The 26,724-nt window shown below is 35.7% G+C and overlaps 2 protein-coding genes across 5 annotated transcripts; one reads left to right on the forward strand and one right to left on the reverse strand.

Moving 5' to 3' along the window:
- The first annotated feature begins 1,603 nt into the window (after positions 1 to 1,603).
- On the forward strand, positions 1,604 to 15,704 carry LOC104117199 (membrane protein of ER body-like protein). Of its 2 annotated transcripts, XM_009628208.4 has the most exons (11): positions 1,604 to 2,813; positions 4,242 to 4,391; positions 5,232 to 5,816; positions 6,629 to 6,769; positions 7,562 to 7,807; positions 8,128 to 8,475; positions 9,099 to 9,278; positions 10,036 to 10,224; positions 14,020 to 14,235; positions 14,643 to 14,704; positions 15,017 to 15,704. In XM_009628208.4, exons 1-11 carry the CDS (start codon positions 1,985 to 1,987, stop codon positions 15,485 to 15,487), a joined length of 3,417 nt encoding a protein of 1,138 aa, XP_009626503.1. In that variant the 5' UTR covers positions 1,604 to 1,984; the 3' UTR covers positions 15,488 to 15,704. The 2 variants fall into 2 exon arrangements, with proteins under 2 accessions (XP_009626503.1, XP_009626505.1); XM_009628210.4 differs by lacking the exon at positions 4,242 to 4,391 and having other exon boundaries at positions 1,616 to 2,813.
- Positions 15,705 to 18,606: 2,902 nt separating this feature from the next.
- LOC104117201 (uncharacterized) lies at positions 18,607 to 23,293 on the reverse strand. Of its 3 annotated transcripts, none has more exons than XM_009628211.4 (10): positions 22,780 to 23,292; positions 22,522 to 22,600; positions 22,156 to 22,250; positions 21,411 to 21,515; positions 21,195 to 21,274; positions 20,897 to 20,987; positions 20,669 to 20,776; positions 20,189 to 20,275; positions 19,501 to 19,569; positions 18,607 to 19,143 (listed from the first exon to the last, which is right to left on the reverse strand). In XM_009628211.4, the coding sequence occupies exons 1-10, from the start codon at positions 22,999 to 23,001 to the stop codon at positions 18,991 to 18,993; spliced, it is 1,089 nt and encodes a 362-aa protein (XP_009626506.1). In that variant the 5' UTR covers positions 23,002 to 23,292; the 3' UTR covers positions 18,607 to 18,990. The 3 variants fall into 3 exon arrangements, 2 of the variants coding, with proteins under 2 accessions (XP_009626506.1, XP_009626507.1); XR_691031.4 differs by having other exon boundaries at positions 19,047 to 19,143; positions 20,143 to 20,275; positions 22,780 to 23,293; XM_009628212.4 differs by lacking the exon at positions 18,607 to 19,143 and having other exon boundaries at positions 19,503 to 20,142; positions 22,780 to 23,293.
- Between the last annotated feature and the right edge of the window lie 3,431 nt (positions 23,294 to 26,724).

Below are 26,724 nucleotides of genomic sequence, written 5' to 3' on the forward strand. Positions count from 1 at the left end.
AATTCACATGCATAGACGACATCGTTATTACATGAAAAATATGTCGAGGCTCATCACTTATCAAGGCAATCATGCACAATTGCACATTGTATTTTGCTCTTTGTGAAACAAACTTAAAACTACTTCTAAGAAACAGAAATAATTTTGAGAAATATATATTTTTAGTCGCTTCTGAAAATAATAGTCGACTATATATATATTTACTTTTTTGCTAGTAAATGCAATCAATTTCGGTTTGCCCCTAATAATTTTACCCCAGCTAAGTTAGAACGGTAAACAGCTATAATTGTTATATTATTCTAGTTTTAGTTTTTTCTCGTTAGAGTTGATATATAGTGGATGCAAAATGGTGAAACTTAGGAGTTTGGAAAAGGTCTAGCAAAAAAGATTAACGAACCACTTGTAGAGGTTTAAAATATTTAAAGTAGGAAAATGGCCAAATATAACCTTCTAGTTTCACATATTATCTAAATTTACCCCTATCGTTATACTATCCGGCCAAATTTACCTTTACCATCAGCAAACTTTTAAAAATTATCTCTCAGTCCGTCAAGTGACTCAGAATCTCCCAAATTATTTTAATTAAGTCACTTATTCTTCTTCTTGATCCAATATTTTCAAAATAATTGGCATTTACCTGCTTTCTTAATTGAAAAAATAAAATAAGAAAAAATAATATTAAAATAATACAACGGGGAAACAAAGTATAGTAAATTGAAGAATCTAAATTAGGTAACTTGCCTAAATTCCAAAAGTAATTACAACATCTCAACTTTAATGAATTCGTTGCATCAAAGGTAGGGAGACTTTGCAAGTATTAGTGATAGAATTTGAAGTTCCTTGGAGACTTTACATTGTCGAATTCAACTTTGTTTTAATGAAATGCCTACGCATTGTGCACTCTTAAGTTAGTCGATCGGATTCTATACTAACCAGACAATGACAAAATATATTCGAATATACATATACATACATGACGATCAACTGCATATAATATATAATAAATAGACTCACTGAATTCTATGGTGTGTATATTGTTGAAAAATAATAAAATTTTAAACTAATTCCAAAATCATTATTACAAGAAGAGAAATGGGTGCATTGATAACTAAAAATATTCATGAATAATTTGTGTATAGTAATTTCTGAAAATAGTGGAGCAAGAAGAACAACAAGTGATTTAAATAAAATAAAATTGGAAGATTTTGAATTACTTAACAGATCAAGGGATAATTTTTAAAAATTTGCTGATAGTTAGGGTAAATTTGACCGGATAGTATAACGGTAGAGGTAAATTTAACGATATAATATAACAGAGGTTAAATATTGATAATATGCTAAAGCAGAGAGGTATATTTGGCCATTCAACTAGTAAAGGTTGATCCATAATGATTTCTCTCTCTTTTCTCTCTTATTTCAACCTTTTTCACCTTCTCGAAAAGAAAAAACATATAATTTCAAAAGAAAAAAAAAGAAGTGCATAAATTGGAAATAATAAACCAACACTTGTGAAGAAGATGCCAGAAAGTTGCATCAATTTAAAATGCAAGCACGTGAGACATGAGCCGTTAATCCTGATGTTGACAATTCAGAGATGCAGAGGTAGCTACAAGTATGATTTTCAAGAATTGCAGTTTTAACTTTAATGTTGCACAGTCCTTTTATATCTTTGCGTTTCACATAATTATTATTACTTGCATCCCTAAAGTTGAGGGTAGGTAAGGACTCCATCTTGCAGATAATGGGATAAGTCACTCTCATCATCTGCCTCAACTTGGCTCAAGAGTCGAGACTTCATGAAAAATAAATACTCTATCTTGTAATCTGGTACTTGCATTCAGTGCCTCATTTACTCCTCTCTTCATAATTGTATTTCAACATTATCTTCTTCTTTTTTTCTATTTATAGTAAGACCATAAATATAGCAGTCAGGGGATTGGCTAAGGACCAAAGAGAGAAAGTGAAAGTTTAGTGGGGTTGAAGAATGGAGAAAGAAGATTTGAAATGGGAGCAAAATGAGGTGGAACTAGCTGAAGAAGAAGAAGAATTAGGGGGTCTTCAAGTAAGAAGCTCTAAAGCTACTAAAGAAGTAACCAATGGGAAAATTGAGACAAATGGGCATGCAAATTCTTCACCTAAGATCACTAATGGAACAGAAAAATCTGATCTTGGTGATGTACAAGAAAGTTCAGAGAAGATACTTTCAGATTCCAATTATGGGGTTGAAGTTGAAGAGGAAACAGAACCAAAAGAGGTGTCAGTTGAGCAGGTTTTAGCCTCAAATAATGGGGTTGAAGAGGGAACAACTGAAGCTAAAGAAGAGTTAGAAAAGCAGTTTGTGACTTTAGCTAATGGGACTGAAATATCTGATCTTGATAATGAACAAGAAAAGTCAGGAGATCAGCTTGCAGATTCCAATAATGAGGTTGAAGCTGAAGAAGTAAAAGAACAAAAAGAAGTGTCAGTTCAGCAGGTTGTTGCTTCAAATAATGGGGTTGAAGAGGGAACTGAAGCTAAAGAAGAGTCAAAACAACAGTTTATGATTTCAACTAATGGGACTGAAAAAATTGATCTTGATTATGAACAAGAAAGATCAGAAGTGCAGTTTTCAGATTCCAATAATGGAGTTGAAGTTGAAGAAGGAAAAGAACAAAAAGAAGAGTCAACTCAGCAGGTTGTAGCTTCAAATAATGGGGTTGAAGAGGAAAGTGAAGCTAAAGAAGAGTCAAAACAGCATCTTGTGACATCAACTAATGGGACTGAAGAAGGGCCCTTCAAATCAGGCCATTCTGTTTATTATGACAAAGATGAAGGTATATACTTATTACACCAAGTCACCAACTGTTTGACCATTTTTTTGTACTTAAATCTTTTTTGAAATTCTCTCCCGACTCTGCTATCTTGAGATCTGTGTATGTACATGTTTTCTTCATTGGTTTTGTAGGGTAAAGTATACAGTGTTTAAGGGAGAGACAAATAAACTCCTTCGAACCCCACTCCTTCTATGTCTTACCCTACCTGTCTCAAACTATTTCTTTCTTTACTGCAAAAGGGACCCCTTTCTCTTGATACAGATGTTTGTTTGTTTATTTGTTTGTGTGTGTAAATATACACCATAAAGGTTTCACTCTAGTAAGGTTTATGGTATTGAGGTAAAAGTTTCTCAAGGATAAGTCTGCTTTGCAATTTGAGGTTGTGCACATTTCAGTCTCTTGACTCTCTTCTTGCTTCTTACTTTTGAGGTGATGATCTTCGCATTTTCTTTGGACTTCTGAAGTTGGAATAATTTTATTGCTTAGCTTTAGGTTTAATTCCAGACACATCTTTTACAGGTTATTTGTTTTTTTTTTTGTTTTTTTTTTTTGCCATATACGGTCTAATCTTCAACATCTTTGTTGTGTGGAATCTTTCTGAGATTAACTGCCATCTATATCTCTTAAAAAGGACAAATTTTTCTGGGGAAATTTGAAGAATTCAGTATTCTTTATAATGGTTAGACCTGAAAAATTTATACATTTGTGACCAATGTTTGACTCAACCAATATTTTATATAAAGGAATACTGTAATAGATTAGGTGTGACTGACGAGTAGAATTAGCTAAGGCATGTTTGGAAAAGTTGATAACATTTCATTTGGGGGAGTTCCATTGATACCAAAAGAGCATTGTGTTAATGCCTCCAGAGCAGCTAACACCCTCCAATGTCACAAGGACTCATGTTTGAAGATCCAAATTCATAGTCACTGCAAATGAGATAAGGCGTTCTTACATTAAGACTATAGCTGTACAAAGTGTACATTTAATGGCAGCTCTGCAGACTCTTGCAGGCTTGCAGCTGGGGTGCTTGAGTGAAGTGTGAGTAAGCATTATAATTTCTTTAACTGCAATACTTCCTTTTGGACATGTGATCAGATGCTGTCTACAGTCAAACATGTTCAACTTTATGGGATCCTTCAGTGACGTAGTATTTATATTCAGTTTTGCCGAATAAGATATTGACTCAGCATTAGAAGTACTACCACTGCTTTTGTTCATCTGCTAGCAAGAACTGAATGTTATTTTCAAGTGACTGATTATGTATGTTCTTGTAGGTATAGAAATCCACCAGTAGTCCACTACGAAGTGTTTAAAAATAACATCTACCCTTGTTTTTTGAACCACATAGATGAATCATCCTCGTTCTCCTCATGCATTAGGTAGAACAATGCAATTTTTGCAATCATATTTTCTGTTTGATTGAAGGAATATGGAAGTGTCGAGTCTGCAGTTGGACTTTTCAAGGCAAAAGCATAAGTATTGATTGGACAAAGATTCCTAGGGGCCACTTGCATAAGCTGATGAATTACCCAATGTTTGATCAGAGGGGACTTTTATTCAGTTTTGGAAGTGAAGGTTAGTTGACCCTTTGATTTTTAGGGAAACAACCATGACTGGTAGAAAAGTGATGTTGTCAATTAAGAGAACGGTTTCTATGGAAATTTAAGGAGTAGAGCAAGATCTCAGAATCTACTTTCAAACAAATGTTATAAGTGAGTCCATTTTTCCCTTGCTCCTTATGGTTTCAGGCCATTTTACCTGTACATTTGCATCGCGATAGCCATTATTTTAGTAACTTTTGCACTGCAAAGGGTAGAAACATGGAATTGGGATTAAAAAAAAAAGTGGGTGTCTGCCTTACCGATAATAAAAAAGAAATTGGTGTCTGGCATGCGAATAATGTGATATGGATGCCATGTTTCACACAAGAGCATTTAAGTTGCTACATGGAGTATAAAAGTTTACGCTAGGATGAAGCGTACAAGTTGACATTGACAAAATCTAAAAGGGAAAAGAGAAAGAGCATAAAGAAACAAAATCATTTACCTGACCCCATTACATGGGGCAAGCGGGGTTATGGTTTCAGTTCTAAGGTCGTCGGTCTCCATGTATTCTGTTTCTCCAGTACTATGCTTTAACCTAAATGAATTTAGTTTTTCACTCCCAATTAAGTGATTGATTATGATATTAGTTTTCAGCTTCGCAAAACGCAAATTCGATGAACTTGAGTTAAACTTCGGCGTTATAACTAGCTTTCTCTTGCCAATGGCAGAATTCTAAAAGTATTCTTCCTGATTTATTGTTGAACTTGTTTTTCAAGCTGAGTTTCAGATTCACGTTTGAGCTACTGTCTAGATTTTGAGATTTGGAAAAGTCATTTGAAGTGAAGAGTTGAATTCTCTCATATGAATGCAGATAGTAACTTCACTTCTACACCTTCCATAAAGGAGAAGATTGATAAAAATCCAGTAGATGAAGAAGTTCAGGAGAGTGCTGTTCTAGACATTCAACTTAATGGATATTTGAAGAGTGACAACTTGTCAAATTCAGGTGCTCAGCCGTCCAAATATCTTTCAGAAGATCACCGTATAGTTCATAAGTCCACATCCATTGAAGAAATAGAAAGTGCAGACACTGACCTGATAAATGACAGTGACACTGATGTAAAAGATTATGATGTTGAGAATGTACTTCAGAAGCAGAATACACATGATCTTTATTGCCCTAATTGCAAGTCGTGCATTACTAGGAGGGTTATTCTTCGTAAAAGAAAACGAAAGATTCGAATTTCTGGTGATGATGTGAAACGTAATAAACTCGAAGGTGTAGTTGACTCCAAAGTGGATGCTAGTCATGCACAGGCAACTAGTGATCAAGTACGCGATCGAGCCAACACTTCTTTTGATGGTACTCCACAATTGGCAGCGGATGACTACCAGCCGGATAGAGAGCCAGAGATATTCAGATGCTTATCATGCTTCAGCTTTTTCATTCCAACAGGTACGGACCTTTTCATTACCTTGAAAGTCAACATAAAATCTGGTCTCTTTTTTTTTTTACCTGCACTTTATGGTAAACTGTTTCATGTGCAATGACATGAATACCTTTACTCCAAATTTCTCTATGATCAAATGTCTTTGTATACTGTCATTTCAGAGTTATCCCTTGTTTGGTTATCTAGCAGGCTCACCAGCAGCTAAATTAAGTCTGTAGTTTACTGCTTCTGTTTATAGCTATATAATGGAAATGACACCATCTTCTTTCATTCAGGACTCATGAAAACGATTGAAACTTCCTTTTTTGTGGGGAAGGGTTTTGGGGGGGGGGGGGGTGATGAAGAATAAAGAAAAGAAATTTTTTTATCGTTAAAAGAAAAATAAGTGGCATTCAATATTTGGCTTGGTATTAGCTGATATACTGTTAAAATGAATTATACTCTTCTATTACTTGAAGAGTATCTTGTAGTAGCAGATACTATTTTACTATTGCAAGATCTTTGAATGACATAGAGAAGTTGGCATTAGAAATATCTTTAAGTGGAAATTAATATGTTTTTCTTTTTTTAGAAAATGATTTTTCTCCTTGACGCATGTGCTTATAAATGTAAGAAAGTCTTCCCAATATTTTATAGTTTGCAAGAATTACCGTTCAAAAAGAAGCTGTATTTTAGTCTCAGTTTGTTGCATTCTGTCAGGACAGACTGCGGTTGGTACTCAGCAAATAAGCTCTAACAAGTTCAAGATTGCATGTGAAACTTTTGTTATTTGTGACTCAGGTCAAAGAAGAAAATAACCCTTTTTCCAAACTTTCAGGGAATGGATTCAAGCTGTTCCGATGTTTTGGAGAGAAAGGTGATAAACAAAATGTCAAAGGTGAACAGACACCTACGACGAACAAAAATTGGTTCTCCTCTATCTTTGCATCAGATAAGGGAAAAGCATCAGTTGAGCAAGGTACTTAGTTTTCTACTTCTATTTTTCTTTTTCCAGTTTTGTTTACCTAACGAGCATTATAAATCCCAACTCTACAAAGTAGAACCTATCCACAATTTTTTTTTTTGATAGGGATCTATCCACAAAATTTATTTAGTCATTCAGAAAAAATGGGATATTATGTGAGCTGCAAAAATGCACTAAGATGAACTTTCGTAAAATTGTGGTAAGTTTTAGAGCTGTAGTTGATTGACTGTAAAGCAATACCTTCATATAGGAAACATTTCAATCGTAAAGTAGAGATTTAAAGTATTGGGGGAAAGAGGATGATGTAAATGACAGAGTCAATGGTTGATTCTTTAGATGCGCTAAAGACAGAAAAAAGGAGAATCCAGATTATTTTTGTTTACTTTTCTGTAGCTACAGTACCTTCTTGGTGCTGGTTTTCTTTTTTTAATAATACAAACCTTATGAAAAAAAAACCTTCTCGCATAAGTGAGGTAATCTTTTTAGAGCTGACAGCTCTACTTCTGCCATGTTAAAATAAATATCCAGAGTTGACAATGAAATAGTTATGAGGGTGTATTTTAGTTCGGTGTCACATATTGCATACATCCCATAGAAGCTAAAACTCCTAGCTAGAAAGAGGTTTCCAGGTAACATGCTCAGCGTAATGCAATAGGATGAACTTGTGGTCAGTTCTGATCATTGCATTGCTTGGAGGGGGAGAATATCAGAACTACACCTTTATAATGTGGAGAAACAGCTAAAGACTATCTTCATGTTGTTAAACTGATGGAGTTTCTCATGCAGGAATTGGTATTGGGGCAAATGCAGTGAAAAATGATGCTGGAGTACTTACGCCATCAGATAATTTCAAAGATCAGAGTGCCAAGCCCTTAGTGATTAGGGAATCAGCCCCGCTTGCATATTCCAGCAGTGGAACTCAGGAAGCTGGAGGGAAAATTTTAGGATCAGAGAACCAAGATGCAAAAATGAAGGGGAAAATGGCGATTGATACAGTGGGTAAATCAGAGAATGCAACAAAGACTCAAGCAGGTGCAGTAAAGATGTTCACCTTTGTTCTCATTACCATGAAGTAGTGATCTAATTGAAAACATGAAATAGCTGATGTAAAGTAAAGTTGACTGTGAGTACGTAAAATGGGAGACTTCTGCTTTCCATAGGTAGTCAAAGAAATAGCCTTTGCTAGTGATCAAGTCCAAAAGCATCTTGGTGGTTCATAACTTGGATGAATAGACAAGTTTAGTGATCCAATTTTTCATCATGTCTAATTACTAATTTTCCCTCAGATCTTTCTGCTCCTTGGTGCATGTTCCAGCACCTTCTTCTTTATAACATTGTTTTCTCCTGTGCAGGAGGTTCTGTCTTCGACATCTTTGAAGAAGGGATCCGTAATCTGCCAGATGTTGCAGCCTCTTCTGAGAAAGTTCGAGGAAATGATAGGAATGATGAGCTGTTAAGAACTGCTGGCAGAATTCAAGTTAGTAATGGAAATCTTGTGCAGGAGAGTCTGCCAGCATCTCAACAAACTGGATCAAAGGTTCTGATAACTTCAACAAAGGAGGAGTCTCTAACTATTGAGAAATCAGAGACTGAGTTAAAATCTGATGTAATGATAACTTCAACAAAGGAGGAGTCTCTAACTATTGAGAAATCAGAGACTGAGTTAAAATCTGATAAGATGTTACTAAATAAAGGTCCAGGTAGTGTTTCTAGTATGACATTCTCTCTATTAAGAAGAGTTAACTGAAAAAGAATGTCTGTCTAGTCATGCTAACTTCAACTGAGAACATGTAATGCCTTGTCCTTTTAAAATTTTAAGAATTACCTCAACCTTCCTTATGGAAAAAAGAAAAAAGAAGATGATTTACCTCAACTTCCCTTAACTATTGCAGCGGGCAGTTGATAGTCCTTTAAGATAAATGTTATTTTCACATGTAGCTATTGTACTGGGATGCATATTGCAAATAGTTGTACTACTCATCGTTGCACTCTCTGGGTGCTATTCTTTAATAATGTTTTCATTACATTTTAAAAAATAAATTTGTTATCTTCACTCGGGGTGCATTTCCTTTAGGGGCAATGTTCAATAATCACCTGGCCCTACACTCCCGAAGAAAATATTGCTTTCTCTTTGTTTTATATTTGGAAAACGAAAAAAATCCTCTTTTCTTTGTTGCTCATAAGACAAATTGAGAACAGGGACAGTACAAGAGGTTGATGATGTGTATCATATAACATTGATATAATCATAATGACCTGTGGATTCTAAAAATAATAATCATAACTGGATTCAGCTCAGACATGGCTTCATGTGAATGTGCAGATAATGAGTCCCTTCTGTCTTCGGCAACCACAGCTTTTGCACTCAATGGCTTAGATGGAAATGGGAAACCCAAGTTTTTGACAGAAATCCCTCAAGAACACGAGCAAAATATCAAAGCCATGCTTCCCTCTGAGTCTCCGCTGGAAAACAATGGCAATAATTTTCAACTTAGTAATAAAGGTATGTAACTAAACCTCCTCCTAGTTCTGGTTAATGCAAGCTTATTTCAAACTGTTATACCTTTTGACTTCTAAAAGTTACTTGCATATTTATCAATACTGAGCTAAAAATTGGAGTAAGATCCGAACCCAGAAAGGAAGTTGTATTTTTTCCATTTATGAACTAAAAATCAAAAGATTTTCCTCAAATGCATATCAAGCAAAGAGTTAGGTATAGCAAAATCCTGATTAAAGGGCAGCCGGTGTACGAAGCATCCCGCGTTCGCGCAGGGTCCGGGGAAGGGCCGCACCCCAAGAGGGTGTGATGTAGGCAGCCTACCTTGATGCAAGCATCACTGGCTGATTCCACAGCTTGAACCGTGACCTATAGGTCACACGGAGACAATTTTACCATTGCTCCAAAGCTACCCTAAAGTAAAATCCCGATTGGTGACTTTAAAAAAAAGTTCCAGATTGGTTTGGCTGAAATAGGTAATCTCTTGAACGAGCGTATAATTGGCACCAGAAGCTTTAATTTCCAATGTGCCTTAGTAAGACGTTAGGTATTAACCCGTTGTACTCTTGGAATTTCTTGTACTTAAAGAGCACTCTCATTTATCTGCAAACACTTGTTCTGAATCAAGTTGTCTTCAGCAGTATAGTGGTGTTAGCTCGAGAAAAGTTTTTTTCCTTGTGCTGCCTTACTAATGTTTGATTTGATCGCTTTGACATTTTTCATTACTTTGCTTCCAAGTATTATATCTCCCTTCCATTGACAGATGGTTCGGATCCTTATGAAATTTCTCAACATACCATCACAAAGACCAAATTTGAGATCCACTCGAAGCAGCCTTTAAAAGTTGATAAGGATGCGTTATTTTCATCGGTAAAGGATGCTTTATCAATTCACGATGCACCAGTTAATATCACCAACATTTCTGTGGAAGCAGCTGCAAATGGCATTGCAGGTAAAAACTAGGCTTTTCTTCATTCTAATACTCTACGGTGACTAAATAAATCTGGTTTCAATTAGGGATCAAATATTCTCAGAACACTTTTTTATTACCCCCTCCGGCATTTGTAAGCTTCCTAATAAGCTCTCCCCTAAAGATTTGTTGATGAAACAGTAAGTAAAATGGTTGAAGCACTATTAACCATGGAACCATTACTTTTTGTTTGTAAAATACATTAGGGAAAGTTGATCAATATTAAAAATGGAATGACCTGAGGTATCATTTTCTACCATACACCTGTCAACCAAAATGCTTGGGCTGCCAACCACAGCCTGTATTTAGATGCTGAACCTTCGCTCTCAGTACATTGCTTAACAGCTTGTTTGGATGGTTGTTACCCATTGTATCGTATTGTATTGTTATCCCAAAACAACGTTTGTTTTGATTGTCTAGTTAAAATTGGTTGTATTGTATTGTTAAATCCATTGTTCCGGAACAATGAAAAGTCCCTTTTTTTTAAACAACCGATTTGGTGTGGTGGGGATTGTTTCCTATTTTTCTTTCCAATTATGCCCTAAGTTATTACTTTATAATTCTATATTACTTTTTACATTCTTTTATTTTAACTCCAACCTATAACCTACGTCTTTGTCTCTTTTTTTCCTTCTGCCACTTCCAACTCCAACGCCAGGTATAGGTTTTGCCTTCCATTTGTTCATTCTTTCTTCTACTTTGATTTTTAATTCCAATTCTAATTACTTTATCTCCAATTAGTTGTATAATATTGATTGTTTTCAAGTGTGCAAAGTGTTATTATTTATCTTTGTTCTGCCAACTCCTTCGTTCGTTTTTTTTTTATTATTCTAAAAATAGTTAAAAAATTTTCTTTAGGTTTTTGCTCTTGTTTTCAAGTTACATGTACTTCTTCTCTTATTTGTTTTGTTAGTTACTATCTGTTTAATTCTCCTATTGTATTGCAATTAAATCTAGTTGTTTGAGTAGTTAACCTCCTATTACGCTGAAATTATGTATGATTATTTTGGAGCTTCTTATTAATATAACATAAGTACTTGATGATCAGTATGATTTGCTAATGTGATTCACCAAGTAATATATACCCAACTATATATAACTAAGTAATTTAATTACTCCTTCATAGGGTACAATGTTGTTAAACACTACTGCAAGAAAAGTTATAAACTATTGAGATTTACAAACAAAAATCCTTAACATTGGATTCCCAATTAATTAGTTAGCAAAAAATAGTCCCAAAAATCCAAAAAAAGTGATTTAGAAAATATTATATACTTTAAATTATGGATTATATGTCACGTTGTTAGAAAATATTGCTTATGATCTAAATTCTGAATGGAGTGTACTTAACATTTTATTTTTTATTTTATTATTATTATGATCTAATTATGAATATAGTGTACTTATTATTGTTTTTAATATTATTAACTTGTTCCACTAACTTCGATAGAATTTGCATGAATTTAATTGTACTGGGTGATTTGGAAGACCTACTTCCATAGTCTCTTGAACGAGGAGGGGGACAGGAGCATTGTACTGGGTGATTTGGAACTCTCCGGGAGTCGTTGTGACTTTGGGTATTGTAGGCGGATTAGAGTTGATGAAGTTGAGGGGCTATGCGTAAGATGAGCAGGGGCAAAGTGACCGGGCCGGATGAAATCCCGGTGGAGTTTTGGAAGAGTGCGGGCAAGGCAGGCTTGGAGTGGCTCACTAGTTATTTAATGCCATTTTTAGAACGAAGAAGATGCCCGAAGAGTGGAGGTGGAGCACGGTGGTTCCTGTATACAATAACAAGGGTGATATTCAAAATTGCAATAACTATCGGGGTATCAAGTTGCTTAGCCATACTATGAAAGTCTGGGAGAGAGTGGTAGAGCTAAGGGTGAGGAGGAGTGTGTCTATTTTCGAGAACCTGTTTGGGTTTATGCCGGGGCGTTCGACTACAGAAGCCATCCGCCTTATTAGGAGATTGATGGAGCAATATAGGGAGAAAAAGAAGAACTTGCATATGGTGTTCATCGACTTAGGAAAGACGTACGATGAAGTTTCGAGGGAGGTTTTGTGGAGATGTTTGGAGGCTATAGGTGTACATGTTGCCTACTTTAGGTTGATTAAGGACATGTACGGTGGAGTAAAGACCCGAGTGAGGACGGTGGGTGGGGACTCGGACCATTTTCCGGTTATGATGGGGTTGCATCAGGGGTCGGCACTCAGTCCTTTTTTGTTTGCTCTGGTGATGGACGTACTGACACGCCACATCCAAGGGGAGGTGCCGTGGTATTGACGAGACGCGAGACGGTGTGAACGCGCAATTAGAGGTATGGAGGCAGACCCTGAAATCTAAAGGTTTCAAGTTGAGCAGGACCAAGACAGAATACTTGGAGTGTAAGTTCAGTGGCGAGACTCAAGGAGGGGAAGGGGAGGTGAGGCTGGACTCGCAGGTCATCCCTAGTAGAAGGAGTTTTAAGTACCTTGGGTCTATTATTCAAGGGGATGGGGAGATTGATGAGGATGTCACACATCGTATTGGGGCAGGATGGATGAAATGGAGACTCGTTTCAGGTGTTGTGTGACAAGAAGGTGCCACCGAAACTTAAGGGTAAGTTCTATAGAGTGGTGGTCAGACCAACGATATTGTATGGGGATAAGTGTTGGCTAGTCAAGATCGCTCATGTCCAGAAGATAAAAATAACAGAGATGAGGATGTTGAGAAGGATGTGCGGGCACACTAGGTTGGATAGGATCAGAAATGAGGTTATTCACGACAAGGTGGGTGTGGCCCCTATTGAGGACAAGTTGCGGGAAGCGCGACTCAGGTGGTTTGGTCATGTGAGGAGGAGGAGCACATGCGCCCCGGTGAGGAGGTGTGAGGTTGACATTGGAGGGCCTATGGAGAGGTAGAGGTAGGCCAAAGAAGAGGTGGGGAGAGGTGATTAGGCAAGACATGGTACAACTTCAGCTGACCGAGGACATGACCCTTGATAGGAAGGTATGGAGGTCGAGGATTAGGGTAGTAGAGTAAGTAGTCTAGAGTGTTCATAACAGTAGTATTGGCACGCAGTCTCACTTTCTGTTGGTAGTAGGTTTTTATGCGTAACCGTTGTTTTCTTTCATTGTTGATCACCTTACTGTCTTGTTTTTATTCTGCTTTTATATGGTATTTTGGTACTGTCCCTTCTTGTCTATATTTTCATTAATGTGGTGCTTATACTTTCCTGAGCCGAGGGTCTATTGAAAATAACCTCTCTATCCTCACAAGGTAGGGGTAAGGTGTGTATACACACTACCCTCCCCAGACCCCACGGTGTGGGATAATATTGGGTATGTTGTTGTTAATTGCTTAATTTATATATAAGACATAATTGGTGATGAATTAGTAGAAATGGCTTTTCTTAAATTATTTTTATGCATAATTCTTGATAAATTAAATATTTAAAACAATTGAGGTTATTTTTGTAAACTTATCAGTACTGTACGATACATTCAAACCAAACAGCAAAATGTTATTTAACAACAACAAACAATACAATCTATTCAAATATTGTATTCATAAAACGATACAATACAGTACAATACGATACATTATAAAATGATAGGTAACAATGATCCAAACAGAGTGTAAAGAAGAAACTAGGCTTGTAGAATTATTGTGCTTTGTGTTGAATAATTTATGCTGAAGAGATATTGAATAAAGATGATAGTGTATATTCCCTGCAGTGCTAATTTGTAAAAGGGAGTTTTATGTAGCTTAATTTTCTTGATTCACTTGAGTGACAGGCAAGGACACTGTTATAACTGTGGAAGCAGGGCATGAAACTGCAGAAACTTCACCAAATCTAGATACTCAAATCCACTTTGTTCAACGACAAGGAACTGATACTGCAGAAGTTTACAGAATTGAGATCATTAAAAGCATTATATTTGGGGGTTTAGCTGAGTCAATTGCAAGCTTAAGTGTTGTATCATCTGCAGCTGGTGGCGACACAACTACATGTAAGAGTACAGATCTTACTATTATCTTTGGACGAGAGAAGAGTTCTTATCTTGTTTCAATCATCCATAACATAGTTAATTACTTAAGCTGATGCTTTATCTGAATTTTTGCTAGTTCTTATTCATTTATCCTCGTCTGGTGTAGCAATAGTCCCTTCAACAAGTTTATCCAGGAAAATTATCTTTTTTATATGGATTAATAGTACAATTTGATTTTAGGCTAATTCAAAACTTTCTAAGTGACTTATGCAGTCAGTTACAATTTGATTATGCAATTGGTGTATTCCATTTTCTTGAATATCTAGAAATTATTTGAGGAAAAGACCACTTTTATAAAAAGCTCTGGCTCCCTACTTCATCTTTTAAACTTTCTGCTGGTTTTGATGGTATCGTCATGTCTACTGCAGTGAACATTTTAGTTCTGGGAATGGCTAATCTGATTGGTGGGCTTTTCATCATTTTCCACAATGTAAGTTGGCTTTAGCATTTTGTGCTCATATTTGTTAGGAACGCATTATTTACTTAGGGAGACAATCTCCTTAATATAAACTAGCTATTAGCTATGGCGCAGAAGAACCATGATAACCTGAAGCTTTTAGACAACCCCTTTATATAAGGGACTAAACTGGTATTTGTATAGATGGGAGAAGCTTCATGTATCCACATTTTGACGCCAGGATTTCTTTCTTGCTTAAAATTAACTCAAATCAGTCCGTCTGTTTTATTCCTCATGCTTTCAGTTCAATTTACTCTATCTCTTGCTGACTTCATAAACTTGCAGATTTGGGAGTTGAAAAGAGATCGTTATGAGCAAGCCAGCAACCAGATAATGGAGAGACATGTAGATAGGTATCGACAACTACTAGGCCGGAGAGAAAACTTCACAATGCATGCCGTAGTTGCTGTACTATCATATATCATATTTGGACTAGTCCCTCCAATAGTCTTCGGCTTCTCATTCCGCAAGAGTGATGACAGGGAATTCAAACTCGTGGCAGTTGCTGCAGCTTCGCTTGTATGCATCTTAATGCTGGCAACTGGAAAGGCCTATGTTCAAACAGCACCCAAATCTTACTTCAAAACTATAGCTACTTACATTATTTTGGGGTTCACTGTTTCGGGTGTGTCTTATGCAGCAGGTATATTATTCAAAAGACTGCTGGAAAAACTTGGTTTTTTCGAGCCAAGTTCAACAGTAAACCTGCTCCTACCGGAGATACCAGGGACCCGAGGAGTATGGGCATCCTTATGAAGAGCAGAATGATGAAACCACAAAACCTGTAACCTCCCGGGATAACCTATAGTTCTTTGAGATTTGCTTGTTTGGCATTTTTGTTTAGCTTTAGCCTCCCCACTGGTTACTTTAAGTAAGTTGTTAGCGTATGAAAAGATTCAAAACTCTGTTGAGTCTGTGACTGAAAAATGAAAGGAAAGCTCACATTTATAACATCTTTTTTGGTGAATCACAAGTTTATTATAGTCTTCTCTTGCTTTGTCAAATGATTGAAATAGAGAATAGATTCAAATATTTCTTATGAAGTCCACCTAGAACTTTAATCAGTCACTTAACCAGGGTTACATAATAAACGTGTACATGAAAAACACGTCTTACATTAATTAGTTTGGTGTAAACATCGGGTGCAATAAATATATTTCCCAATTATCTAAGATTGATTGTACTACAATCCTTTTGTACTTTATGTACATTATGTTTTTTGCCACTTGCGACTTCACTACTACATTGGGGAACCTTCAGCATTTTGTAATTGGATAGTTATAGGAAACAGGTAGGTGGGCTTAAAGCCTCAAATTTCTTGTTTTTTTCTTCTTCTTTACTCTTGTTTTGTTATCAGGAAGAAAAGTTGTGGTTGAGAGTTATCCTCCTCCGTGATCAATTTCATGGTAGACGAATGAAGAGAAAGTGGATAATGTTGAAACTCGTGTATCAATGTCACACTTGCGTGGTTAAAAATGTCACAGATAACTAAAAGTTGGGGGATTTACTCACTTTTTTCACATATAGTTAATTGGGAGGAAGGAAAACTAACTTTTGCACGGCAGTTAGAACTGTAACATCTTGGCTAATGTACTGCCTTCTTCAGACAAGTTGGAACTCGAATTTGACAGCATCTTCCATTAAACCACAGTGCATTCGCACATTGAATAAACATAAAGATTATGATATCTCATCCAACAGTAAGTAATAGCCAAAATTGCATACAAACAAGATGGACGAAGTTACAAGTCATACGAGTCACTATGCGTGGTGCAAACTCTACTTCCTATAATAAAATTTGGTTAATCAATCATTAAATTCATTTCTTCAATCAGAGTTTACTTCATTATCCAAACAATACAGGCCCATTCATTCTCTTACTTTTGTAATATTAGAAACCATTGGAAAAAGGAGGAATAAAACAACAAGATTGGACCAAATGCATCTCAGAAAATAATTATATCAAGTCCGTGTAGATTCTGTGTTTCATATCTTTAATTACCTGCTATTGACATTTTGAAATTTATTAGTACCCAACAAAATCATAGCACCCCAGACCTGATCATTTTTTTTTAATAATTTGTAAACAAATAGTTGGAAGTAGATAAAAGGCAAAATACATCGACAACCCCTTAAAGTTATCCTCACTTTTCACTTAAATACTTTATTTTAAGTCTGTTCCAATTGAACACTCCAAGCACATCTCAAATGTGTCAATTAGACACAAAATTAAAAGACAACCAAATATAAAAGAAACGTGTAATTCACACGCCAGAATGACGAATAAGACGATGTCACGTGAATTTAACTAAAATAAACTTTTTATAAATTAAAAGAAAAACAAGAACCCAACCCCATCCCTTCGTCTTCTTCCCCACGACCCCAACCCCAGCCACCATTCTTCTTCCTCCTAATCTCCACCCCCAAAGTAAATATCAATAGCACCATCGACTCGGATTGTTCCTTTCTTTGATGCTTCTGAAGCTTCTCACATTGATGTTGTCAAGAATGTTTCCAAGCTTTTTAATAATTATTTTAAAAATTTCTCTAGTGGGCTAATTGGAGAAGAAAGAACCTGATTTGAGAAAAGAGGAAATAATGAAGAAGAATAAATTCTAGGGGTTTTCGGGATTCAACTTCATTTTCATTCTGTTTGGTAAAATTTTGGATAAATTTATGAGTGTAGATTGTTTAGTAGTGGAAGCCAAAAAAGGTTATTTGATGGTTTCCTTAATTAGGCGATTTGAATGAGAAGAGGCAGAAGCAAAATTGAACAAGAACAGTGTTAGGATCGGGAACCCGGGTAGTGCGGAATATAGCCAAACAACGGTATAATGGCAATAACAAAGACAATGAAAGTTGATAACAACGACAATTAAAGTAGATAAAGAAGACACAAATTTAACGTGGTTCGGTCAAAGTGATCTACGTCCACAAGCGGAGAGAAGCAATTTACTATAACAATAAGAGTACAAACGAGAGTACAAAATTAGAGTAAACACTCTAATTAATCCCAAATACCCTAAGAGAATAACCTCACAAGATCACTCCAAAGAAAGGGTTTACACAAGTGCTTCCCAACACTAACTCTCATACAAAACACCCTTAATAAAGGAAGAAAGGAAGAAACAAGAATTGAAGACAAGTCTTGTTGGTGTGTCTAAAATGAACTAATAGCCTTCCCTTTTATAGACCAAAAAGTTTTGGCCTTTTAGGTGTAAAAGAAGATATACAACTTGTGCAAATGATGTCCAACACACAATGTAATATTTTTGGGTCCCAAAGAATATTACCAACAAAGTCTACACTTTGCAAAGATGCTTATGCTTATATGAGATGGACTCCATTTGACAAAATAATGGCCATATTACAAACGGTCTGTTGAAAATTGCTGAATCAATTTCTTTCACAGCTAAATCCCAATCAAATTCCTGTAGGAAGCAAAGAGGAAACACACACACAGATAGAGAGCCAGCGATTGTCCGGAGATCTGTGGACGGTGGATGGTGGCGGATTGGTGGAGGGAGAGAGAAGAAGCTGGTGGACCTGGACGATGGTGTGCGAAAGAAAGAAAAAATTAAAAAAAATTGATCTCACGCTCTGAAAAATAGTGTAATACACGCACTATGCCATATTACCAAATTGTGTCTAAATGGCACATTTGAGATATGGTTGGAGTGTTCAAATGTAACGAATTTAAGATGGAGTGTCTAAGTGAAAAATAGGAACAACTTTAAGGGGCTGTCGATGCATTTTGCCTAGATAAAATCACTAAACTGAAGCATCCTCCTGGAAAAAGACTCCATGACATGCATTATTAGTCTGAATAGAACTGATACCATACCAAAATATAGAGGCACACGTCAGAGCAAGTCTTCAAGCAAAAATTCCTTATTAAGCTTTGCTCATCCGCTTCTTGCAATTATCGTTAGTACTTAAGTACCAAAATTTAGAAACAATGGAAATTACAGACGGTCAAAGTTCTTTTAATGTGGACATATCCCTTTCCATCATAACACTTTTTAACAGGAGACGAAGCAAAAACTTAAAAACAAAAAGAACCACAACCTCAAACCAAAATAATTCCTCAACGGACTGGAAGCATGACTATTTCCTGCAACTGTCCTCTGAAATCCAAAGTCAGTGTCAGAGATGCATTACGGGCTCTACTCACATGAAGGAGAAAAACAGTATATGAAGATTAACTTAGCATCTTCGTCCATCATAGCCAGGACATTAGACAGGACCAACCCGCCCGATCACAAACTCTTGGCGCCTTCAGATTTCAGATCTTGTTTACTTTTACCTCTCCTCATTTTGGCTTTAACCCGAGACTTGGTCACAAGAGTCTGCACCGTGTTGGCAAAATTCCCTACTGCCATAATAATCAGAAGGATCCCACAGGTAACAACCTGCCAAAACCGCATCATTTTAGAAACTGATTAGTCAATGATAGGAAGGGTCTGCCAGCACTCATAATAACAGGATTTTTTTGGCAGTGCAGCTTGCACAAGATACATTACAGAAAGGAAGACCTACTTTAGTTACTAATATTGTTGATTTCTGGACTTGACTGTTCTATTTCCATAGAAGCAAACTAAGATAATTTGTTAAAAAAGTAAGTTAGAACTTCACCTTTCACAGTCTCAAAGTATTTTAATAGAGAATCTCCTAACCAACTCGCAATATGTTATATGAACTGTCGTCCCTTAACCTCCGCACCAAGCAAACAAGATAACAGATGTTGGAACAGAGGGAGTTTCTATTACCTGCCACTCGGAAACAACACCAATGAATGCTGTTTTAAGCAGCAAGACTCCAACATATGCTTCAAATCCCTGACACCAAGAACAAACGGCATACAGTCATTTGGGACCAGCCTCAAAAGATAGAACTGCATCGATAAATTTCATGGAACACGTCTACGTGACAGGGATAACCAATTAAATTGACCTTTTCTTCAATAAGTATACTGAACTATTGTTGAATGTACTCAAGTCTAGAAAAGAAATATCATCCACAAAAGCTGATTAGCTTAAGTCATAAAAGGCTACAGATTGTGAACCATCTAATGTTACTAGTTGCTATAGCTCAGATGACATTCTGTTTTTGCTCCAATATTCAGAAACTTCGCCCAAAACGTGCAGGAACTCATGGTGAGTTAAAGAGAAAAAGGATCCTTGATAGACATTAGTTACCTTGAACCAGACAGTCACTAAGAGGAACCATTTACATGCATTTCACTATGTACATCAAAATTATGCAAAATTATAGCAGCGTTTTCTGCTCTTGGACTACTTAACATCATTCAACTTGACTTAAATCTAAAGGCCCAGTCTCTTCAACAGGAGCAAAATTTCTAGAGAAAAAGTAGTTGCAATTAGTAGAAAGCCAAGTTGAACTCAGTATACCTGTAAGATAAATAGTACAGGGAAGAGCAACAATAATTGACCATACCTGTAAGATAAATAGTACAGGGAAGAGCAACAATAATTGACCATCTACTCCAGCAGTCTCTCCCCATACAACATCCATTCTCCTGGCCTGAAATCAGAATCAGTAGAATGTTTCAGAATTAGGATAGTTTATCGGACTATAGGAAGTGAAAACATATTTTTTTCTTTATTCAATCACAAGGCAAAGCTCATTCCCTCAACAGGAGGGAGCAAAAAGAGTGACCTTGACATCAATCCCCAGAGCTTTTTGTCAGTAATCCAACCCGAGGGGCAGAGAAATATATAAACCTATCTGCATTAGATACCCTGGAGTAACCCAAAACCATCTTGGTGTTTACTATTAGAATTTATTTTTTTAATAAAAAGGAATAGTCTATCTGCACAGGATTAGTGAAGCTTCTCAAGATAAATATTTAAACAGGACAAATTACGACAGGCGAAAGGCTTTTCAGTGAAAATAATAATTCTGCTGTTTGTGCACCTTTCCCAATGCAATGCGAGTGTACAGTCTTTGCCTTTGATATCTATTCTGAAGCAGCATAGCAACACCTTGCATGATAGCCCATTTCAGGAACAGTTGCACACCCTTCTGCAAAGGATAGCACAATATATTTTGGAGTATTATAAATCTTAAACATTATAGAAAAGTGCACTTTTTGTTGATAAGCAGCTAAATAAATATACATGAAGTATTTAATTGAACAAAGACCTGCTTCTGTGCACAGCTAGGTTCTCTTTCTATTTCCCAGGTAAGACTTATAAGTGCCATAGCCATAGCACAATAGTGATGTTTAATCCACCTGCAACAGCACAGCCATAGTTTCTAATTAATCAGCTGTTTTTGTGCTTAAAATAGATGACACCGGTAAAAAAAAGTTTAGAATCATTAAAATTGCTCTGCTTCTTTAGTTACTTAAACGACAAAGATGAGGGTTTTACTTGACAAATTTAAAACAAAGAGCATATGTTAAATTTACATAAGGCAATAGGCAATGTTGTTCAATTACCATGGACGAATATCACTTCCATTCGCTCTCAAAATGTTCTCTCGCAGAGCCAAACCTGTGTAGAGGTAAAGCAACCACGCCTGAAGACGTGGAGGAGCTCAGTGTACTCGTTTGTCAAATGTAAATTTTTCACCAAAGGAGAACCAAATAAATAGGAAAACAAAACCACCAAGAATATCAGGTTGAGTGAGAAAGGCCTCTTTTTAAACGTATTACCTGGTAAAGTTGGACTGGCAACGCTGGTAAACATCCATCCCAAATATAAGACCTCAAGACTAGTAGCAAAGATGGGAAAAGAAGAAATAGATATGCTGTCCTGTCCTGTCAAGAGAGATCGGATGTAGTAATTACAAGAAAGAGGTTTCCATATAACATATGTTTTTTATGCATCCTAAGTCATTTTTGCATTTTAACTGGTGGGAATGGTGGAATGATTTCAAGTTCAAGTTCACTACTTCTAAGTTCTATCAGAAGCAAGACTAGCTTTCTTCCCTTATGACAAAGTATCAATCGTTGGAAAAAACTTGGACAAATAATTTGAAAAGAGTTCAAATATTATGCAGTAACAAGCATGGCACACATGAAAAAGTGACGATACATATGAAAATAAGGTTCTCAAAAGTTGGGCTTGCGTCGAAAAATATCAAGTTCTGACAATGCAGAAGCGGCGTTACATGAACATTGTTAGTTCTCCATCTTCTCTTTTTTGCTTTTCTTATTTATTCTTTACAAGTAGATAGAGCATGCAAATCATGCTCAGCATCCTTATTTTTCCAACTGACAAGTAGATAGTACATGCAAACCAAAATCATTAACAATATTAACAGTAATACAGCTTCTCGAAAGAGCATCAATTTGTTAGATTGATTTATCAACTGCTCCAAGACTGGAGAAACTAATCACCACGCTAATGCAGAAGCTAAACACAGCTAAACGTTAAAAATTAAAGCTCGGAAAGTACCCTGAAACTATTGTATTCCTCTTTCACTTTCAGTTGCACATCCTTTCTATTAGCACGAACATTGATTGGTCCCAAAAACATCCTCAAGAATCCTCCTGCAATCGACCAGATCAAGACCAAACACGACCAATACAATCTTAAATTTAGGCCACACATCAAGCAAATAGAAATAATAACAAGGAACAAAAAAAACATGGTGTCTCAGGTTCAAATCTTAGTGAAGGCAAAAAATACTAGGTGATCTCTTCCTATCTACCTAAGTGGGCATAGTTACGGTGGAATAGTCCAAGTGCGCGCAAGCTGGCTCACACACCAACATAATAAAATAATAATAGTAATTACAGTAACAAAGGGAAAAAAACAGACCATGAGATTTGCTCGGAAGAAAAGCAGCAGCATCTCCCTCGCTGAGTACATAACTAGCTTTGAACAACTCCTCTTCCAACTGTGAATCGTTAAGCATGAAAAAACGGTTAACATAATAAGTGACATCTCTGCAGTACTGTAACAATATCAAAATACACGTGGAACGAGCACCACAGGGCAGTAACACAACATGCATGTGCACATATATGAACGAAAAATCAACAAAATAATAATACACTACTAAAAAATTCATATTACTTTTTCAGCTTGATTAGAATCCAGTTTGCTTTTCCGAACAGATGAACGGAGTTGATGGATGCTCGAATCAAGCGATTTGGCTTTCTGCCGTAAGGAATCCTCTTCGCGAGTGGTGCGGGAGATCAAGGAAGAAGCCGCGTCTTGCAATTCCTTCGCTTGTTCCACGATTCCAGAAGCTTCTCCCACAAAATCTCGCTCCCCTGAATTCGTAGAATCGCCCATCTCCGGTAACAAAAATCTCGATCCAATTGTCCAATTTTACTGTTTTCACATCCACCGTTAATCCAATGACACAGAAATATGTATATATATTCGAATTAAATACAAATAAATTTGGGTGACAGTGAAGACGCAGCAAAAAAGGGAATCTAAAAGAGGGAAGAAAAAGGGGAAACGAGGGTTGTGGGGAAGGGTGTGGGTGGGTAGGGGGTGACACAATTGGAGGTGTAAAGATATACTCAGAGATGGGGCCAGCAAGCCAGAGAACCGCTGAGTCTGCTGGCGTTAGCTGAAGAGTGAATTTAATTTTTTTGGTTTGTTTTCCCCAAAAAAAGAGCATTTAATTCATTTTCAGGGGTAATTTTGTGTAAATAATAGTATCCTAAATGTCCTTTATTAGGTGACATTCTTTTCTTTTCTTTTTAATTTATCTGAGAAAAATATTTATTACTCCTTCCGTTTCAATTTAGATGATTTAGTTTGACATGACATAAAGTTTAAGGAAAAAAAAAAAGACTTTTGAAATATATGATGCTAAAAGTTTAAGAAGCAAAATCTTAATAATGTCATAATATTTGTGTGGCTATAAAAGATGTGGGTAGAATGAAAAGTTTAAAGTTAAATTATTTCTAAATATAAAAATATATTATTCGTTTTGGAACAGCTTAATAAGAAAAGTGTGTCATCTAAATTGAAACAAATTGAGTAATTGTAAAACCATGACAAACTTGAAAAATCTATCTTATTTAGAAAAAAATTGGGGTCCACCAATGGTGGTGGTAGAGTTGTAGCATTGACCAAAATTTTATATTTATATCAGAAAAAATTATTAAATATGTTAAATAATTTACGTTGTGAGCATTCAAATGATAGCATTGCAGTTCCCTTATTAAAGAAAAAAAAAATCAGAATCTTGTGAATTGCATATTCTATAATTTAGAACTCATAAATTTAAAATTTTAATCTATCACTCAGCAAGGCAACTTCACACAAATTAAGACGAAAGAAGTATAGTACACTAACTATATTTTGGGGCCTCCAAATAGTTCCAACAACTTGGAGACTACAATTCACCGATTATAGTCTATAGCCCATAGTCACACGTGTATTTTAGGGTTGGCTTGAAATTGGGTATGCTAGGTATTAATTTTGGTCTAATATCAAATCCACCTACGTTGAAAAAAGCATCTTTTAGAATAAAATAATGCGACAGCTAGATCAATATGATTGTGACGCTTTCAGACTTTAAACACCCTTTATAATTATAATGAACAACACTAAAGTGTCGATAATTAAAAATTGAAGTTCTTATCTCAGCATAGCCAAAATTAGGAGTCCTAGAAATCTCTACTTAAGGGACTTCACCTATGATTATTGACTGGATTAGTCGACTAGCCTATGATTATTGACTGCATTTCTAATAGATACTTTTCTCGTTCCACTTTAATGGATTTTTTGATTATTTTCATGCATATTAAGGATATTACTGTTTCATAGATGAAGTCCCTTGAATAGAGATTAACAATAAAATTGACCATATTAACTTTAATTTGTTTATTAGAAATATAACAAACACTCTTAGGTTCTTTACCCCAAAGGCAACTTTGGAAAAACGAAGTTAATTCCTTCTTCATATTTGAAAAAAATCAAATATTGTGGACCACAAAAAAGATAAAAAAGTAATTAAAATGGACCGGAGGGAGTATTAAATTACCTTTTGGTTTAATCATATAATTCTACAATTAATTAACAAAAAATCTTAAGTTTTCATCCACATGAACAAGGATTAACTTAAATAGTTGTCTACCCAACCATTTAAACTAAATATAACTAGTAGATGTATAATATATATATATATATATATATATATATATATATATATATATATATATATATATATATATATATATAATGTGTATAACCATATATAATTAGTATATAATTTATGTATACCGGCTAGAAAACATAAATAGTGAATCCGGCCGACTATTTGCGTAAAGATCCCATGAAGGAAAGAAAGAGAGACATCGACTAATTCAGGCCAATAGCTCCACTAATTAAAGGGATCATTGAGTATATCCACGCAATATAATCAAGAAAACATAAAACTTGTAACTAGTAATTACTGTGAATATGATATCATGAATTTATCCAAGACTTAATCTAACTTATGCAAGTTAAATGGAATTTTTACTTGTTTTTGTGATGGCCAAAACGAAAGAAGATGCTCTTTATCATTTATCAAATTGCTCCTTCGTCCTCTTTTTAAAATCGTTATTGTAATTAATATTTGTTCTTGAGCTACTGAACAATATCTATTGATAATTTCATTCTGCAAATTGCAAAATGTTATAAAAGTCAACGAATATGCTTTCCCTCTGAGTATGTCTGCAAAAAGATGACAATATTGAAAAGGGCTCTATATAAGCTTCAATAGTGGAATTCCTTTGTTGCACATTATATTTTATGAGTATTCTAAATTTTGAAAAGCTAGGTTATTCTGTTTGAATGGAAAAATAAAGTATCATTTAGTTTGTTTATTTCCTTTAAATTTGCAATTGAATAGTTATACATTGCATCCTTAAAAAGAAAAGAAAATGAATTACATTAATTCTCGAGTACAAGCGCAAAAGGCGTGTTAATGAGTTTAATTAATATGCGCTAAATAATTTTTATACTATTAGGTCATTTTTATATATTGTAGTAGATAATTTATCTTATTTTAAAGATTATACATTCTACTTGATTTACACTTTCTTACATTTATTTACTTAGTGTAATATCGGGTGTGGACAAATTTTGTGCTTAAATGTGTGAAGCGAACTGCCATAACCCCATTATCTTCTAAGAAATCGTCATAGGCCATCGAATTACTAATCGTTCAAAGTTTGAACACGACATAACTGATTTTGAGTTGAAAAGAAATGGATATAGACCCTAAAAAGGCAGCAGGTGGTTTGTTTCATGTGAATGCATGGGAAGCATGATCTCACAAAAAAGAGTAGAGTGGATGTTTACCCGTAAAATAGTACAGTTTAATTTATATGTAGTTTCTAGACAAGTGAATTAATTCGATCCTGAAATAATACAAGAACTGAAGAAATATGCAATACTTAGCCTTGAGATAAGATGAAATAGCAAAAACAGTAGTTCCGGGAGCAAGGCTTCCGGGCACAGCAGTAATGAAATAAAAAGGTAAGAAGGTAAAATTGTGTAAAGTTTTGAATAGATTATATCGTAAGTTTGCCGGAAAATTCGTCTCCTCTACAATGATAACAAATCTCACTATTTATAGTTGCACCTAGGGAACAAGGTCCTAGGATCATGCCCTTCTTTAATGTCAATTATAACGGTCATTGAAGAATGTGTAACGGCAAGTATGAATGATAAATTCTTTGTAACAGGTAGTGCACTAAATGTTATAGAATATTCTCCATTAAATGCTACCGGGTGGAAGACATTTATTGCATCTTTATGAGCATCATTCTTTCCAGTAATAAATGGAACAACTGTCTTCGGTTGTAGCTATCCTCTGCCTTCGGTTCCACGTGTCACTCTCTTATGCAATTACTCAACATAGCATATTTTACCCTATACAGATAGTCCCCCTGCTTTCCGGTGACATAACTTTGTGTTACCGGGAAGTTGATAGAAACGTTCTTTTTGGTGAGAATTTCTCTGACTCCCTTTGAAAAGCTTCTGACGGTTGATTAGACGCACGTCTCT

Source organism: Nicotiana tomentosiformis, chromosome 3 (genome assembly GCF_000390325.3).
Source record: "Nicotiana tomentosiformis chromosome 3, ASM39032v3, whole genome shotgun sequence".
Classification (NCBI taxonomy): Eukaryota; Viridiplantae; Streptophyta; class Magnoliopsida; order Solanales; family Solanaceae; genus Nicotiana; species Nicotiana tomentosiformis.

Excerpts from the sequence above, each read along its gene's own strand:
- LOC104117199 (XM_009628208.4), top strand. The coding sequence starts at position 1,985 with ATGGAGAAAGAAGATTTGAAATGGGAGCAAAATGAGGTGGAACTAGCT. Across the intron at positions 2,814-4,241 it reads TTATTATGACAAAGATGAAG|GAATATGGAAGTGTCGAGTC; the intron begins GTATATACTTAT and ends GTTTGATTGAAG. Across the intron at positions 8,476-9,098 it reads GTTACTAAATAAAGGTCCAG|ATAATGAGTCCCTTCTGTCT; the intron begins GTAGTGTTTCTA and ends GTGAATGTGCAG.
- LOC104117201 (XM_009628211.4), bottom strand. The coding sequence starts at position 23,001 with ATGGGCGATTCTACGAATTCAGGGGAGCGAGATTTTGTGGGAGAAGCT. Across the intron at positions 22,251-22,521 it reads TCTTCCGAGCAAATCTCATG|GAGGATTCTTGAGGATGTTT; the intron begins GTCTGTTTTTTT and ends GGTCGATTGCAG. Across the intron at positions 21,516-22,155 it reads AGGAATACAATAGTTTCAGG|GACAGGACAGCATATCTATT; the intron begins GTACTTTCCGAG and ends CTCTCTTGACAG.